The sequence below is a fragment of the Pleurodeles waltl genome, chromosome 11 (genome assembly GCF_031143425.1).
Source record: "Pleurodeles waltl isolate 20211129_DDA chromosome 11, aPleWal1.hap1.20221129, whole genome shotgun sequence".
Lineage (NCBI taxonomy): Eukaryota > Metazoa > Chordata > Amphibia > Caudata > Salamandridae > Pleurodeles > Pleurodeles waltl.
Window position 1 is genome coordinate 32,497,037 of NC_090450.1, and position 14,947 is coordinate 32,511,983.

General features: G+C 51.7%; 1 protein-coding gene across 1 annotated transcript in view; it reads right to left on the bottom strand.

Moving 5' to 3' along the window:
- Nucleotides 1-14,947, bottom strand: part of LOC138265307 (cytochrome P450 2J4-like) — a 213,237-nt gene that overhangs the window by 60,119 nt on the left and 138,171 nt on the right. Inside the window, exon 6 of the mRNA XM_069212915.1 lies at nt 3,745-3,921. Within this exon, the coding sequence (XP_069069016.1) occupies nt 3,745-3,921 (177 nt within the window). The remainder of the gene's footprint in view (nt 1-3,744; nt 3,922-14,947) is intronic.

The following is a 14,947-nucleotide window of genomic DNA, read 5'->3' on the forward strand; positions in this document are numbered from 1 at the left end:
ACTGTACATCTGCCGAAAAGCCCGAGTTACGTAGCCAGGCCTGTCTCCTTTCCACCACAGTTGTGCCCATTGCTCTGGCTACCGAGTCGGTGGTATCCAGTCCCGTCTGGATAATTTGGGTCGCAGCAGCCTGGGCATCAGAGACAAGATCCAAAAGACCCTGGGGAAGCTCTGTAAACGAAGAGGAGATGTCATCCATCAGAGCATAAATATACCTCCCCAGGATACAGGTCGCATTAGTGGCTTTTAACGCCAGACTGCAGGACGAAAAAATCTTCTTCGACTGCGCCTCTAGCTTTTTTGAGTCTCTGTCCCCAGGCACCGTCGGGAAAGAACCAGGCGCTGATTTGGACGAACAGGAGGCCTGCACAACCAAGCTCTCCGGCGTAGGGTGCCTAGATAGGAAACCAGGATCAGTTGGAGCCGTCCGATACCTCCTGGCCACGGCTCTGTGAACTGCTGGGGAAGATGCCGGCTTCTTCCACACCTCTAAAACCGGATCCAGCAGAGCGTCATTAAAAGGTAATAGAGGCTCCGCCGCGGCTGAGGCCGGATGCAACACCTCTGTCAAAAGGTTTTGTTTCGCCTCCACCACCGGCAAAGGCAGGTCCAAAAAACTAGCTGCCTTCCGTACCACTGTATGAAAGGAAGCAGCTTCCTCGGTATATTCCCCCGGGGACGAAAGGTCCCACTCAGGGGAAGTGTCCAGCCCACTGGCCGACTCCAGTCCACGCAGCCCATCACCCGAGTCCTCTAGCTCTCCTTCCTCTAGGGCTCGTTGGTATTCCTGCTCCTCTAGTACCCGGAGAGCACGCCTCCTTGAATGCAGTCGTTGCTCAATCCGCGGAGTCGACAACACCTCCGCCGAAGTCGGAGATCGGCGCCGATCTTCCGAAGCCACCGACGCCGCATCCGGCGCCACAGGTAACTTCGGCGCCGACTGAAGAGCAGATGAAACGGATGGACCCACCGGAGTCACAGGCCGAAATCTCGACGTCGACGGGATGGAAATCCCTGGGGCCAATCCCTCCGAAGCCATCGGAGCGGCCACCGGCGCCGACACTGGCGCCGAGCCCACGTTCCCAAACGGGAGAAAGGGCATAAAGGGTGCCGGCCGAAGAGGCGCAGGATCACCCAAAGAAAAGGCCAAAGGCCCAGCCGGAGCACCCCCTGGAGCCATCTGTTGGAAGATGGCATACATCGCATTCAAGAATGCGGAACTATCGGCTCCAGGGGTGGGAAAAGCCGGATACTGGGGTGCCTGACTCGGAGGCGACCCCGACGCCGGCCTCGGCGTCTGCGCCGGAGAAAACACCTGAGGCTCCAATACCTCAATCACGACGCCTGTCCAGGCGAAGTTGGAGACGTCGGAGAGAGCAACGGCGTCGAAGGATGCGGCGTCACCGTGGGGCTGACCTCCCATGTCCTCCGGCGCCGATCCGGAGACCTGGAACGAGCCTCCCTTGAATGACGCCAAGATTCTCTACGGCGCCGGGAGTCTCGATGACGCCGATGTCTTGGAGAAGACTTTTTCTTGTGATGCTTCTCCTTTGACTTGGCCATAAACAGCTTCGCCTCGCGTTCTTTAATGGCCTTCGGATTCATGTGCTGACACGAATCACAAGTCGAGACGTCGTGGTCGGAGCTCAAACACCAAAGGCAATCGGAATGAGGATCCGTCACCGACATCTTGCCTCCACACTCACGACAAGGCTTAAATCCAGACTTTCTCTGCGACATTATTTCCACAGAGAAAGAGTACGCAGCAAGATATACACTGTAACCGCAAGAGTAACAGTTGCTCCCTCGAAGATAACCGTTTCGAATGCACGGAAAAAAGGGAACTGACGTCCGCACGTCGTCGAGGACCTCTTATTGCCTGTATGACGTCAGACGGCGTCGCGTGCGAGACAGTGACGTCCTCGTCGACGTGCAGAGACTAGTAAGAAGATTTCCGTAGAATGCTGGCGCCATGGGAGTATTCATGAGGTGAGGAATCCACAGGTAGTTGTATCCATCAGAAGTCCCCTATACTCCTAAAAAAAGGGAAAGGAGGAGATGTACTCTGTCCTAACGCTATAAGGTCAACATGTTTCGCGCCTATGCGGTCAGAAATTGATCCAGTGGCGCTTCATCAGGACCGTAAATTGTAACTTCTCCTAGAAAACCAAACAGTAAGTGCTAAAAGGTCACTTACAGTACGTAGACTAATTGTCACAGTCAGTCGATTGGTAGGTCGCCCATCCCGTGTGGAGACAAGGCATCATAGGGACGTGTAAACCTCAGACCAAAGGAGAGTACATTCAAATCTTCCTAGGGTCTGCCGTACACCTGCCCGAGGTCGCGTGCCTGAATGTATAATATAATGCTGACATTGCTAAAGGGGTGACACCAGAATTAAAGATTAAAGATAAACTAATTCATAATGCAATCCTTGTGTGATTAATGTACAGAAGTAACACCCAGAGGTCAGATCAATCACAAACATCACTTTATAAATAACTACATGCAGAATAATTCTCACAAAACGGTTTGGGATTCTAAAACTGTTTCACAGCAGCAGTTGAGTTTGACCTAGCAGTTCAGGTAAGATTCTAAAACTGCTTCATAGCAGCAGTTGAGTTTTACCTAACAGTCCAAATAAGATGACTGATCCAAGATCTGGCCTATGCTGGCTGACTTGATAAAACGTTCACTTGATAGAATGTTGAGCAGGTTGACTTGATAGAATGTTGAGAGAGGAATGTGAGTGAGGGAAGTTTGTAGCAGAGACAGGAGAGAGTTGCTGACCATTTTTTCTGTACGGAGTATGCCTCTTCCATTCCACTTAGAGGACTTCCTTGAATCCTGCGTTAAAGAAATGGTTGGTGTCATCCTCTGTCAGACCTTAAATGATTGCAATGTGGTTCGTAGTGCAAAAGTCCATCAGTGGGAGTAGAAGATTTCACAAAGTATCTGGGCATAAAGGTGTCCATTACCAAATGGGTGCCAAACAGTCCCAGGTAGGCCTGATGAGATGGAGTTAAATTGAGGAAACACTTCTGAAGAAGTCTAGTTTGCTATGGTTTAGCACTGACTGACAGACAGGCAGCACTTCTTACGCAGGGTGCAGCACCAGCCACAGGGAGATGGTGCAGTGCAAGGATGGTATCGAATAGTTCCCAAGAATTACTGCCAAATATTGTTGTTATTGTTGAGCAGCTTCTTCAAGACTGACCTCTGAAAAAAATAAAGAATTTGCCCCAGCTCAGCTTTTTGAAAGTTAACATTGATGTGTCCTTGAGGATTTCAGTTCAAGACCAGAGGCTACCATTATGCATACCATCTTTTAATGCCACTACTGCAGCATATTTAAAGACCTTCCCAAAAAAAACATCAATCTACAACTTCCAATTTTCAAAGCAATGAGGGGAGAGCAACTGAGAAAAGCAGATTCAGTGTGCATAATTCTTTTATTGCAATTTGTTTGTAGCACCTCATGCTATTTTACGATATTAAGATATCGAAATGTTTCACAATCACACGCAATGTGTAGGGAAAGGAAAAGAAGATCAATTCTTCATTGAGAGGCGTGCAGGCAGGCAGAGTTAACCTAACTTCACAGAGAATATCTACAATCTACCTATGTGAGTCCATCTCATAAGTAACTTTGCATCCTCTGACACACATAGTTTGCTTAAGAATATTCAAGGTCTAGTATGGATTCAAAAATCCAGCAAACACCTTTAACCAATTCGGCCTTACCTTGGACATCTGGGAGAGATAAAAGTCAATGATGTCCTGCGGTTCCTCTGGGGTTCCACTCTCTTTATGGCATCTGATCTCCTTCTCCAAGAACTGGCACATGAATGCATTAAACTTGAACATCTTCTGTTGACCTCCAGGCAGATGGCGCATTAACCAAGGGAAAACATCAAATAGCTGGAAGGTTAACAGATAGGAATGATGAACTCTACCCTGTAAACATACGACAGAATAAGGTGGCAAGCCTAAATAGGACTTAAATGTTTGAATGTATTGAAAACCGAAAGTGACCACTTGAAGTAATTTTAATACAAGACAATTGTAACATAAAAGACATAGGCCCTCATTATGACATTGGCGGTAAATCCCACTTACCACCATGCTGACTGCCGCCAACATACCGCCACTGCGACGGATATCCGTTCACCACATTACAACACACACACACCAATCTGTCACTATACAGCCACATACACAACTCCGCCATGTAGGAGGCTGGCCTGGTTTGTAGTGGGTACCTTGGGTACTTACACCTTATACCAGGTCCAGTTATCCCTTATTAGTAAAGTAGTAGTGTTCTAGCAGCTTAGGCTGATAGAGGTAGTATAGCAGAGCAGCTTAGGCTGAACGAGGAGACATGCAAAGCTCATGCAATACCACGTATAGTTACACAGTACTTATCCACAAGTAAAGACAATACTCAGTGTTACCAAAAATAAAGGTATTTATTCGGGTGACACAGTATCAAAAATATCTTAGAGACAATACTACTTCTGGAGGTAAGTATTGTAAACAATATATACACTAGACACCAAAATTAGACAAGTAAATAGTCACAGAACAATGCAAACAATAGGGAATTATATAGAATGCAATGGGAGAAAATAGGTCTACGAGGCAGCACAAACAATATACTAAGAAAGTGGAATGTGAATCACGAATTCCCCCCTAGACAAGTGTAGTGTGTGCAGAATCGCTGGAAGAGTAAGAATACAGTAAAGGTAAGTAAATTACCCCACCACAGAGCCCAAAAAAGCAGGAGTAAAGTACTACAAGTTTCCTTAGGACACACTAAACCTTGTGATTGGGATTTTGCAGCAACCAACCAAGTCTGCAAAGAACAACTGCTGGATTCCTGAACCTGAAAACCTTCAAAGGAAGGGGACCAAGTCCAGAAGTCGAAAGAAGTTCCAGGAAGGACAGGAGCCCCTGCCAACCCAGAAGAGGGTGCAAAAGAAGAGTCCCCAGTTAGTCGAAGACTGCAGGAATGCACCCTAGGAAGATGCCAGCGGGTTCCTGCATGATGCAAAGGATGACCCACAACGTGAAGATCGTTGTAGATGTGATTTTGTGTTTGAAGTCGCCAACAAGCCTTGGTTACGACAAAAGTGCGTTTTGGGTCAAAATGGTGCTGAATAGACCCAGGAGGGACCTGAGGGCCTCAACTCTGTGTGAAGGGGAAGAGGGGGCTCTCAGCACTTTAGAGAGCCCTCAGGATGCCAGCCAGCACCCCCAGGAGTCGCAGGATCCGGGGACAAAGGAGGTGCAAAACGCGGTTGATGCAGCACAACAAAAGAAGGTCCCACGCCGCCGGAGAACAACTCAGCGAGTTGAGCATCGCAGGATGGAGTGCTGGGGACCTGGGCCAGGCTGTGCACAAAGGAATTTAGCAAATAGTGCACAGAGGCCTCAGGAGGTGAAGAAGACACAAAACACAGGGGGACCGTCGCTCTCAGGGAAGGCAAGGTCTTGCCTTCCCAAAATTGCATCAGCATGACCTCAGGACAGTCTATGTCGATGATGTCCACCCTTTGTGTCCTTAGGAGCACGCTTGTCACTGTGAGAGGAGTCCAAGGGTACCAGTCGTCGTCTTGGAATGTGCCTGTTGGAGCAGAGGAGTGACTCCGTCACTCCACAGGAGATTTCTTCGGCCCTTCTGGTGCAGGATGAAGACAGGGAGTCCCCAGAGCATTCACACAGTGGAAACTGTTGCAGTTGCTGACTTGGAGCTGAGGGTGCAGCAGAAAAGTATCTCTTGTGGATACTTTGTTGCAGTTACAGTGTTTCTTGGAGCAGGCTGCGGTTGATCTGAGGTCAGAGGATGCTAAAGTAGTTGCAGAGGATTCCTGAAGGAAACTTGCAAGCAGAATCTGAAGAGAACCCACAGGAGAGACCCTAAATAGCCCTGAGAGGGGGATTGGCTACCTTATCAGGTATGGACCTATCACGAGGGTTCTCTGACGTCACCTGCTGGCACTGGCCACTCAGAGCCCTCCACAGTGCCCCTACACCGTGCAAAGCAAGATGGCTGAAGTCTGGGACACACTGGAAGACCTCTGGGCACGTCCCCTGGGGTGGGGACGGACAGGGAAGTGGTCACTCCCCTTTCCTTTGTCCGGTTTCACGCCAGAGCAGGGGACAAGGGGTCCCTGAACCGGTGTAGATTCGTTTATGCAAGGAGGGCACCATCTGTGCCCTTCAAAGCATTTCCAGAGGCTGGGGGAGGCTACCCCTCCCCAGCCTGTAACACCTATTTCCAGAGGGAGAGGGTGTAACACCCTGCTCTCAGAGGAAATGCTTTGTCCTGCCTTCCTGGGACTGGGATGCCCAGATCCTAGGAGGGCAGAACCCTGTCTGTGAGGTGGCAGAAGCTGTAGCTGCAGTGCAAGCCTCAGAGAGATGGTTTGGCAATACTGGGGGTCCATGGTGGAGCCCCCAGGATGCATGGAACTGGCTCCCCAATACCAGATTTGGAATGGGGGGACAATTCCATGATCTTAGACATGTTACATGGCCATATTCGGAGTTACCATTGTGAAGCTACATATAGGTATTGATCGATATGTAGTGCACACATGTATTAGGGTCCCCGCACTCACAAAGTCTGGGGAAATGGCCCTGAACTATGTGGGAGCACCTTGCCTAGTGCAAGGATGCCCTCACACTTAGTAAACTTTGCACCTAACCTTCAGCAAGTGAAGGTTAGACATATAGGTGAATTATAAGTTACTTAGGTGCAGTGAAAATGGCTGTGAAATACTGTGTACACTATTTCACGCAGGCTCCAATGGCAGTCCTGCGTAAGGGTTTGTCTGAGCTCCTTATGGATGGCAAAAGAAATGCTGCAGCCCATATGGATCTCCTGGAACCCCAATGCCCTGGGTACCTAGGTACCATATACTAGGGACTTATAAGGGGTTCCAGTGTGCCAATCAAAATTGGTAAATGAAGTCATTAGCCTACAGTGGCAAATTTAAAAGCAAAGAGAGCCTAAGCACTGAGGTTATGGTTAGCAGAGTCTCAGTGACACAGTTAAGCACTATACAGACACACACATTAGGCCATAAACTATGAGCACTGGGGTCCTGGCCAGCAGGATCCCAGTGAGACAGGCAAAAACATACACACACCACACCCACACACCTACACCACTATAAAACACACACCCACATTACCCACAATCCTTTACGAATACAAACCATTGCCAACAGAGAGAGACAGCAAGAACACTCACACAAACAGAGCCACATACCACCATCACCTATACACCACCCAGGCACCTTACATTACACACCCCAACACATCACCCTACACACCCTCACCCACACTACTCACACTATACTCATGGCACCACAACAACACCACGTATTCTCTGAGGAAGAGCTAATGGTCATGGAGGAGGAAATAACCGGGGAAAGCCACAGCTATTTGGATCACAGGTGCAGCAGATATCCATTGCTAGGAAGATGGAGCTATAGCGGAGGATCGTGGACAGGGTCAACGCCATGGGACAGCACCCCAGAACAAGGGATGACATCAGGAAGAGGTGAAACGACCAACGGGGTAAAGTGCGTTCCATTGCAGCACTACACCAGCTCGCAGTACAGAGGACTGGTGGAGGACCCCCACCTCCTCCCCCACAACTAACAAAATGGGAGGAGGAAGTCTTGGCAATCATGCATCCTTAGGGCCTGGCAGAGGTAGCAGGAGGACTGGACTCTGGTAAGTCAACTCTCTATTACTATCACCCCCCTACCTGCATGCCATCACATACCCGACCCCACCCTCACTCCCATCACTCCATCACCTCCCACACACCCCACCAGCACAACCCACTCATCCCAATGCCAAGCCCAGCATGCACCACCATTGCATGGACACCACTCACAGACCTGCATGGACACCTATCACTAAAGCATGCACACTAGAGAATCACCTAGCCCACCACATAACAACTCACACAAGGAAAAGCTGCCATAGAAGGCAACCCACCCATGCACAAAATGTCACACACAGAAATAATAACACTGCCTATACATCCTCACAGATATCCCAGATAATGTCACCGGAGAAGAGGAGCCAGCAACATCCAGTCCCCCCCACAGAAGAGGCCCACATTGATGACAGCAACTCTGCTCGCCTGAATCTGGATGACCAACCTGGACCATCAGGGACCTCTGGACAGTCAGTTACCCAGGCACAGTCCCAGCCCACCACACAGCCTCCCCCCTCAGGAAACACCACCACAGCACCCACCCTGGGTGCCCATACCTCTGTCCCCAGGAAACATCAATCAGCAGTGTGTCCACCACTACAGGGACCCCAGGGCACACCACAAACCCAAGACAATCAGGGACCTGGGGTCAGTGGCAGTGGGCACATGGTTCAGGGGACAGAGGCACAGGACAACAGGGAAGCTGGGAGGACTTCTGTGCACCAGGGGGAGGACAGGCCCAGGCAACCAACTTTCCAGGAGGCACTCACCGCGATCCTGGGAGCATATCAACATTCCCAGAGTACGCTGGGCCAGATCCTGGACAAAGTGCAGGAAAACAGGCAACTGCAGGAGGGACAGTACCAGGGGATCAGGGAGGACTTGAAGGCCATTAACACCACCCTGGTCTCCGTTGCAGGGGTGCTGGCAGACATGGCCAACATTATGAGGGAGGCAGTGTCACACCAGCGGGCCCCTGCCACTAGCCAGACTACTGAACAGCCCTCCACCACCGCTGCCGCTTGTGGACAGGAGGCTCCGCCACAGGACCAACAGGCCACCAGCAACCCTACCCTGCAGAAGGAGAACCCCTCCCATCAAACTTTCCCTGCGATCCAGGCAGAAGTCAGAGACTATTGCCAAAGCCTCCTCCAGGTATGGAGTATGTCAAATGATTTAAGTATGTATTGGTTTAACAAGGTTTAAACATTGCAATTCAACTGTACAGTAATGTATACATAGGAATGACCTGTAGTTGGCAGCAGTGAACACACCAGGATCACTAATGGGGCACCAATATCTGCAAAAGGATTTGCAAAAGGGTATAGTGAGTGGGAATAGAAGTGGGAATTCACAGCCTGCCAGTGACAATGTCAAACACGAAACTGTCAATGAGATGTGAAGTTACACTGTTTATCCTCATTGGAAGTATTGTCTAATGACTGCAGTTCTGTTGTCCTCATCTTCATAATCTGCCACCTCATCTTCACTGTCCACAAGGTCCATAGCTGCCTCACGCCCATCTCCAGCCTCCTTTTCCTGCAGAAAAGGTACATGGCGTCTCAAGGCAAGGTTGTGCAACATGCAGCATGCCATGATTATCTGGCAGACCTTCTTGGGTGAGCAGCACAGGGATCCACCTGTTAGATGGAGGCACCGAAACCTGGCCTTCAGGAGGCCAAAGGTAGGTTCTATTATCCTTCATGTTCGCCCATGTGCCTCATTGTAACGTTCCTCTGCCCTTGTCCTGGCATTCCTCACAGGGGTCAGTAGCCATGAGAGGTTGGGGTAACCAGAGTCACCGGCAAATATTGAGGAAAAAATGTTAGCCACACACTATGCCATATGGCCCACACCAACATACACTGGGTGGGAACCCATTAGCCACACCCTGTGCCTTTGCAGTTGGGCCATCATATTTGGGATGCTGCTATTCCTCAGCATAAAAGCATTATGCACCAAGCCTGGATACTTACCATTGACATGGGAGATGTACTGGTCCTCCAAACACAGCATCTGCACATTCATTGAGTGAAAACTTTTTCGATTTATGTAGACCTGTTCATTCTGGTTGGGGGCACAAATACAATATGTGTTCCATCAATCGCCCCAGTTATGTTGGAGATATGTCCCATTGCATAGAAGTCACCCTTCACTGTGGCCAAATCCTCCACTTGAGGGAAAACAATGTAGCTGCACGAGTTTAATCAGGGCAGCCAACACTCTGGTCAGCACTACTGAGAACACTGGCTGTGACATTCCTGCTGCCAAGCTCATTGTCACTTGGAAAGAACCAGTTGCCAAGAAATGGAGCACTGATGGCACTTGCACAAGAGGGGGGATCCCAGTGGGGTGAGGGTTAGCAGATATCAGGTCAGGCTCCAATTGGGCACACAGCTCCGTGATTGAGGCCCTGCCAAGTCTGTAGGTAAGGATAATGTGCCTGTCCTCCATTGTTGCCAAGTCCATCAGGGGTCTGTACACGGGGGCATGTATCCATCTCTCATTCATCCACAGCGGTTGCAATCTATGGGGCAAAAGAGTGATGAGCCGGTCATATTCTGTACATTGTAGCCACTACAGTTCAATGCTTGATGTGATTTTTTAATGTATTAGTGGCATATGTCTTGAATGTACAATTGTGATCTGTGACGCAGTTATGATCCATGGTCTACCCCCCTGAAATGGCGTCCGCCTGTCCTGTATGGAGGGACAGATGGAAGTGAGGTAATTCCGCTGACGTTGTGTGGAACCACTGTGCAACTCCTCATTGGTTATTGTTGGGCCCTATGGGGTAAATTAGCCAATGGTGATGGTATGCACTGCTGCAGACGTCACTGGCATTTTCTATCTGTTCACTCACTTGCTACCTGACCTTCAACAGGAGAGAACCTACACTGCATGTGCTGCTGTGACCTGTGTCTGGAACCTCCTATGGCCCGTGTGACTGGGGAAAGGGCCCCTGCCTTCACCTCGGCGGAGTTGGAGAGACTAGTGTATGGGTCCTACCCCAGTACGGACTGCTGTATAGGCCTCCAGACCATCAGGTGAGTACACTGTAAGCACGATGCATGGGGCATGAATGCATGGAGTGCTGTGTGTGAAGGCCTCGTGGGGGGTGTTGGTGGATGGGCCCTGGGCAGCGTGCAGCATGTATGCTGGGCCATGTCTGTGTGTAAGGGGATGGAGGGCTATGGTGGGCCATGAGTGTAACAGGTAGGACGGTCTAAATAATGCCTTTCCCTGTGTACATTTACTCTGCAGGTCAGCGCCCATCAAAAGAAGGGTATATGGCGTGCCATCGACAAGGACGTGTGGACCCTGGGGATCAACGTCAGGCGGAGCACCCACTGTCAGAAATGGTGGGAGGACCAGTGACGCTGGACACGGAAGACGGCGGAGGCCGAGCTGGGGATGTCCTCCCAATGAGGAAGGGGTTCCTGTCGAACGCTGACCCCCTGATGGCCCGCATACTGGTGGTGGCCTATCCGGAGCTGGATGGGCGTTTCGGTGCATCACAGCAGCAACAAGGGGATGAGTACAGTGGCCATCATCACTACTTACGCCTGGTGGGGTGGTACCTGGGTGGGGGAAGTGTGCCTGTGGGTGCCCTAGGCCAGGGCTGACATTGCAGTGTAGGTCCCATGTTGGGCAGGGTTCTGATGTGATATTCCTCCAACCTAGCTAGTAGGCATCCACTACTGGGCAGGGCTATGTGGATCCCGGGTACGCTGCAGTTGGCGGTATGTTTCCCTCCCCATGCCCTGGTGACTAGCATTGTTACTGGTAGTGCACTGCATAACGCGTAGGGCTGTTGACTGTGTGTGAGGTTGCTGTGTACGCCAACGGTGGTGTTGGTGCAGCCATTGACCAAGTGTTTCCTTTGTCTCTCCTCCTCCCTTTTTGTTTTGTCATCCTGTCCTTATGTGCATTAGCATAATCTGGCAGAAGAGCGGAGGCACCGGCGACTGAGGGAGCTGCATCCCACAGGACCCAGGAGGCAGAGTCCACCTACGCTGAGGGCACCAGTGGGACGGAGGGCAAGGGGAGCACCACGGCGGAGACTGGAGGGGGCAGTTTGGACACGGATACCTCCTCCGATGGAAGCTCCCTGGTGGTGGTGGACACCTCTGTGCCCACCCCAGCTACAGGTACAGCTGCCATCCGCGTACCAGCACCGCCCTCCCAGCAACCCATCATCGAGTTGCCGGTGCCCGCTCACCCAGGAGGGTGGGCATCTCCTTCGCCCCAGGCACCTCAGGCCCTGCCCCAGTGAACCCTGCTGCACTGAGTAAGGAGGCTATTGACCTCCTGCGAGGGCAGTCAAGTATTGTGAATGCCATCCAGGGGCTGGCAGCCCAAATGCAACAGTCCAATGCATTTCTGGAGGGCATTCATACTGGCTTGGCAGCCCAACAGAGATCAATCCAGGCTCTGGCCTCCTCTCTGATTGCAGTCATTGTCCCCGTTTCCACCCTCCAACCTCCTCTACCCAGTCCCATTCCCCTCAACCCCAACCTATCCCAAACACACAGGCAGACGAGCATGTACACAAGACAACACACAAGAGTGGCACAGGCAATCACAGGCACCACCCATCATCCTACAGGCACTCACACAAACACCATCCAGATGCAGACATACCAACATCCACTGCCTCCACTGTGCCCCCTCCTCCTCCACCTCCCTCCCAGTTGCGTCAATACCTGCATGCACTACATCCTCATCCACTACCTCCATCACCAGCACACCTATCAGAACACACACCTCACTGGCAGTCACCACCCCAACATCCATGCACACGTCCCCTTTGTCCTCTCCCACTGGGTCTGGGTCCCCTACTCCCAAAGTACACAAACATAAGCACTCAGACACCCAACAGCCATCCACCTCACAACAGCATCCAGCCCATGCACCTGCACCCAAACACAGCAGACAGACACCTCCTACAACCACTCCCTCTTCCTCCACTCCCAGACCTTCTCCCTTTTCCCGCCCCAATGCCCCTAAGCAGCTTTTCCTCTCCACCATTGGCCTCTTCCCTACCTCTCCACCCCCCTGTCCTTCACGTCTGGCCACTGTGTGTAAATCCCAGGCAAGCACCTCAGACACCCAGTCCACAGGCCCAGTAGTGTCCCCAGCAACTCATGGAGGAAGGGATCCTGGGTACCCGGCAGCCACACAGAAGGAGTGCCTGTCCCAAGGGCTGCCAGGAAGGTCAAGGTGCCACCTCCAGCTGCCACCGTGAAGGTAAAGGTGCCACCCCCAGCTGCTGCCAAGAGGAGCAAGGAGCCATCCACAGCTGCTGCCAAGAGGAGCATGGAGCCATACCCAGATGCTGCCACGAGGAGCAAGGAGCCATCCACAGCTGCTGCCAGGAAGGGCAAGGGGCCTGCACCCGCAGGCAGAAAGGACAAGAGGCATGGTGTTGGCACTCAGTCGGAGCCCCCACTAACAACCATGGTGGTGCAGTCGTCCGAGACTGTAGGGGATGGGCAGGAGCTTCCCCCCACAACCACCACGAGCAGCAGCAGCACCACACCAGCAGTGGGCAGCCATCCAAGGCTGCCGGGGATGGGCAGGAGCTTCCCCCTACAACCACCACCAGCAGCAGCAGCACCACCACCAGCAGTGGGCAGCCGTCCGAGGCTGCAGGGGATGGGCAGGAGCTCCCCCTGACTGCCAGAGGCAACATCACCATAACCACCACTGAGCATCTGCCACTGCCGGAGGACAGTGTGTAGTCCTGCGTCCATGGGCTGTTGTGCGGGCTGCCCCTTCAAATCCAGTGGGATTGACACCCAGCTGAGAGATTGTGACCTTGCACTCCCCAAGACCTGCATCACAGGGCACGATGCCCCCTCCAGAACCAGTGGAGAAGCTACCCACTCACCCGATCCACCCCAGGATAAAGATCACAGGGCACAAAGCCATCCACCGGAGATACTGTGGCCTTGCATTCCCCAGGACCAAGCAGAGGGCATATTGCCCCCTGCAGAGCCAGTGGGCAAGTCACCCACTCGAGAGACTGTGGCCTTGCACTCCCCAGGACCAAGCACAGGGCATGTTGCCCCCTCCAGAGCCAGTGGAGAAGTCATCCACTGGAAATACTGTGACCTTGCACTCCCTAGGACCAAGCACAGGGCATGTTGCCCCATTCAGAGCCAGTGGGCAAGTCACCCACTCGAGAGACTGCGGCCTTGCACTCCCCAGGACCAAGCACAGGGCATGTTGCCCCATCCAGGACCAGTGGTGTTGTTCCATCTGCTGGTTGAGTTGCCCCCCATTCCCCGTCCCCCTTGGGTGCCTGCCTATTTTCCAACTGATGCCCCTGCAGTGTTCTCTCCGTGTTGTTGCAGGAGTCAAGTGGGGCCTTGGACTTTGTGATGTGGCCCTGTGACCCACGAACATTGAGGACTGGGCAGTGTCTCTTGATTTGTAAATATGTATATACTTTTAGATTGGATGCACGTATTACTACTTTATTTATCTTATTACACTCACTTTTATCTATTCGTGTTGTCCTTGTAATTTTACAGAGGGGTACGGTGTGTATATGTTTTATTACTGCATCTGCTTTTGTGTATGGTGTGTGTGTGTGGGTTGTGTGTTGTGCATGTGTGTGTCGCTCTCTTTTTCCTCCCTCTCTCCCCTGTCTGCTAGGCGGCTGTACTTACCATGGTCGTCTTCGCCATCGTTGGTGTTCGTGATGGAGCAGGACGAAGAACAGAATTGGGAATATATGCAGTTCAGGCTCCATGGTGGCGTGGTTCTTCCCTAAGTCTCCACAGGTGAGTTGTTTCCCTTCTGTGCAGTGTTTCCACCAGGCTTTTGATGTTGTTGATACCACCCTAGAAAAGGTGGTGGATTGATATGTCTTAATATGGTGGGCGGAACATTGACTTCCGTCTGGCTGTAGGCGGCTACCGCCATGGTGCCTGTTGTTTCTGCCCTGGCGGTCAGTGTGGTAAAGTGGCTGTCTATCTGAGCTCTTTCCGCCATGGTCATAATTTGAAGGTATTTACCGCCAGCCTGTTGGCAGTATTACCGCCACTTTATCACCGACCGCCAGGTTTGTAATGAGGGCCACAATAAGCTTCTAAGGCTAAACATTCTCCCTCCTCTCTCTCTCTCTCCATCTATCTAGCTTTCCCTCTCTCTCTCTCTCGCTCGCTCTCTTTTACTCTCTGCCTCCATATCTCTCCTTTT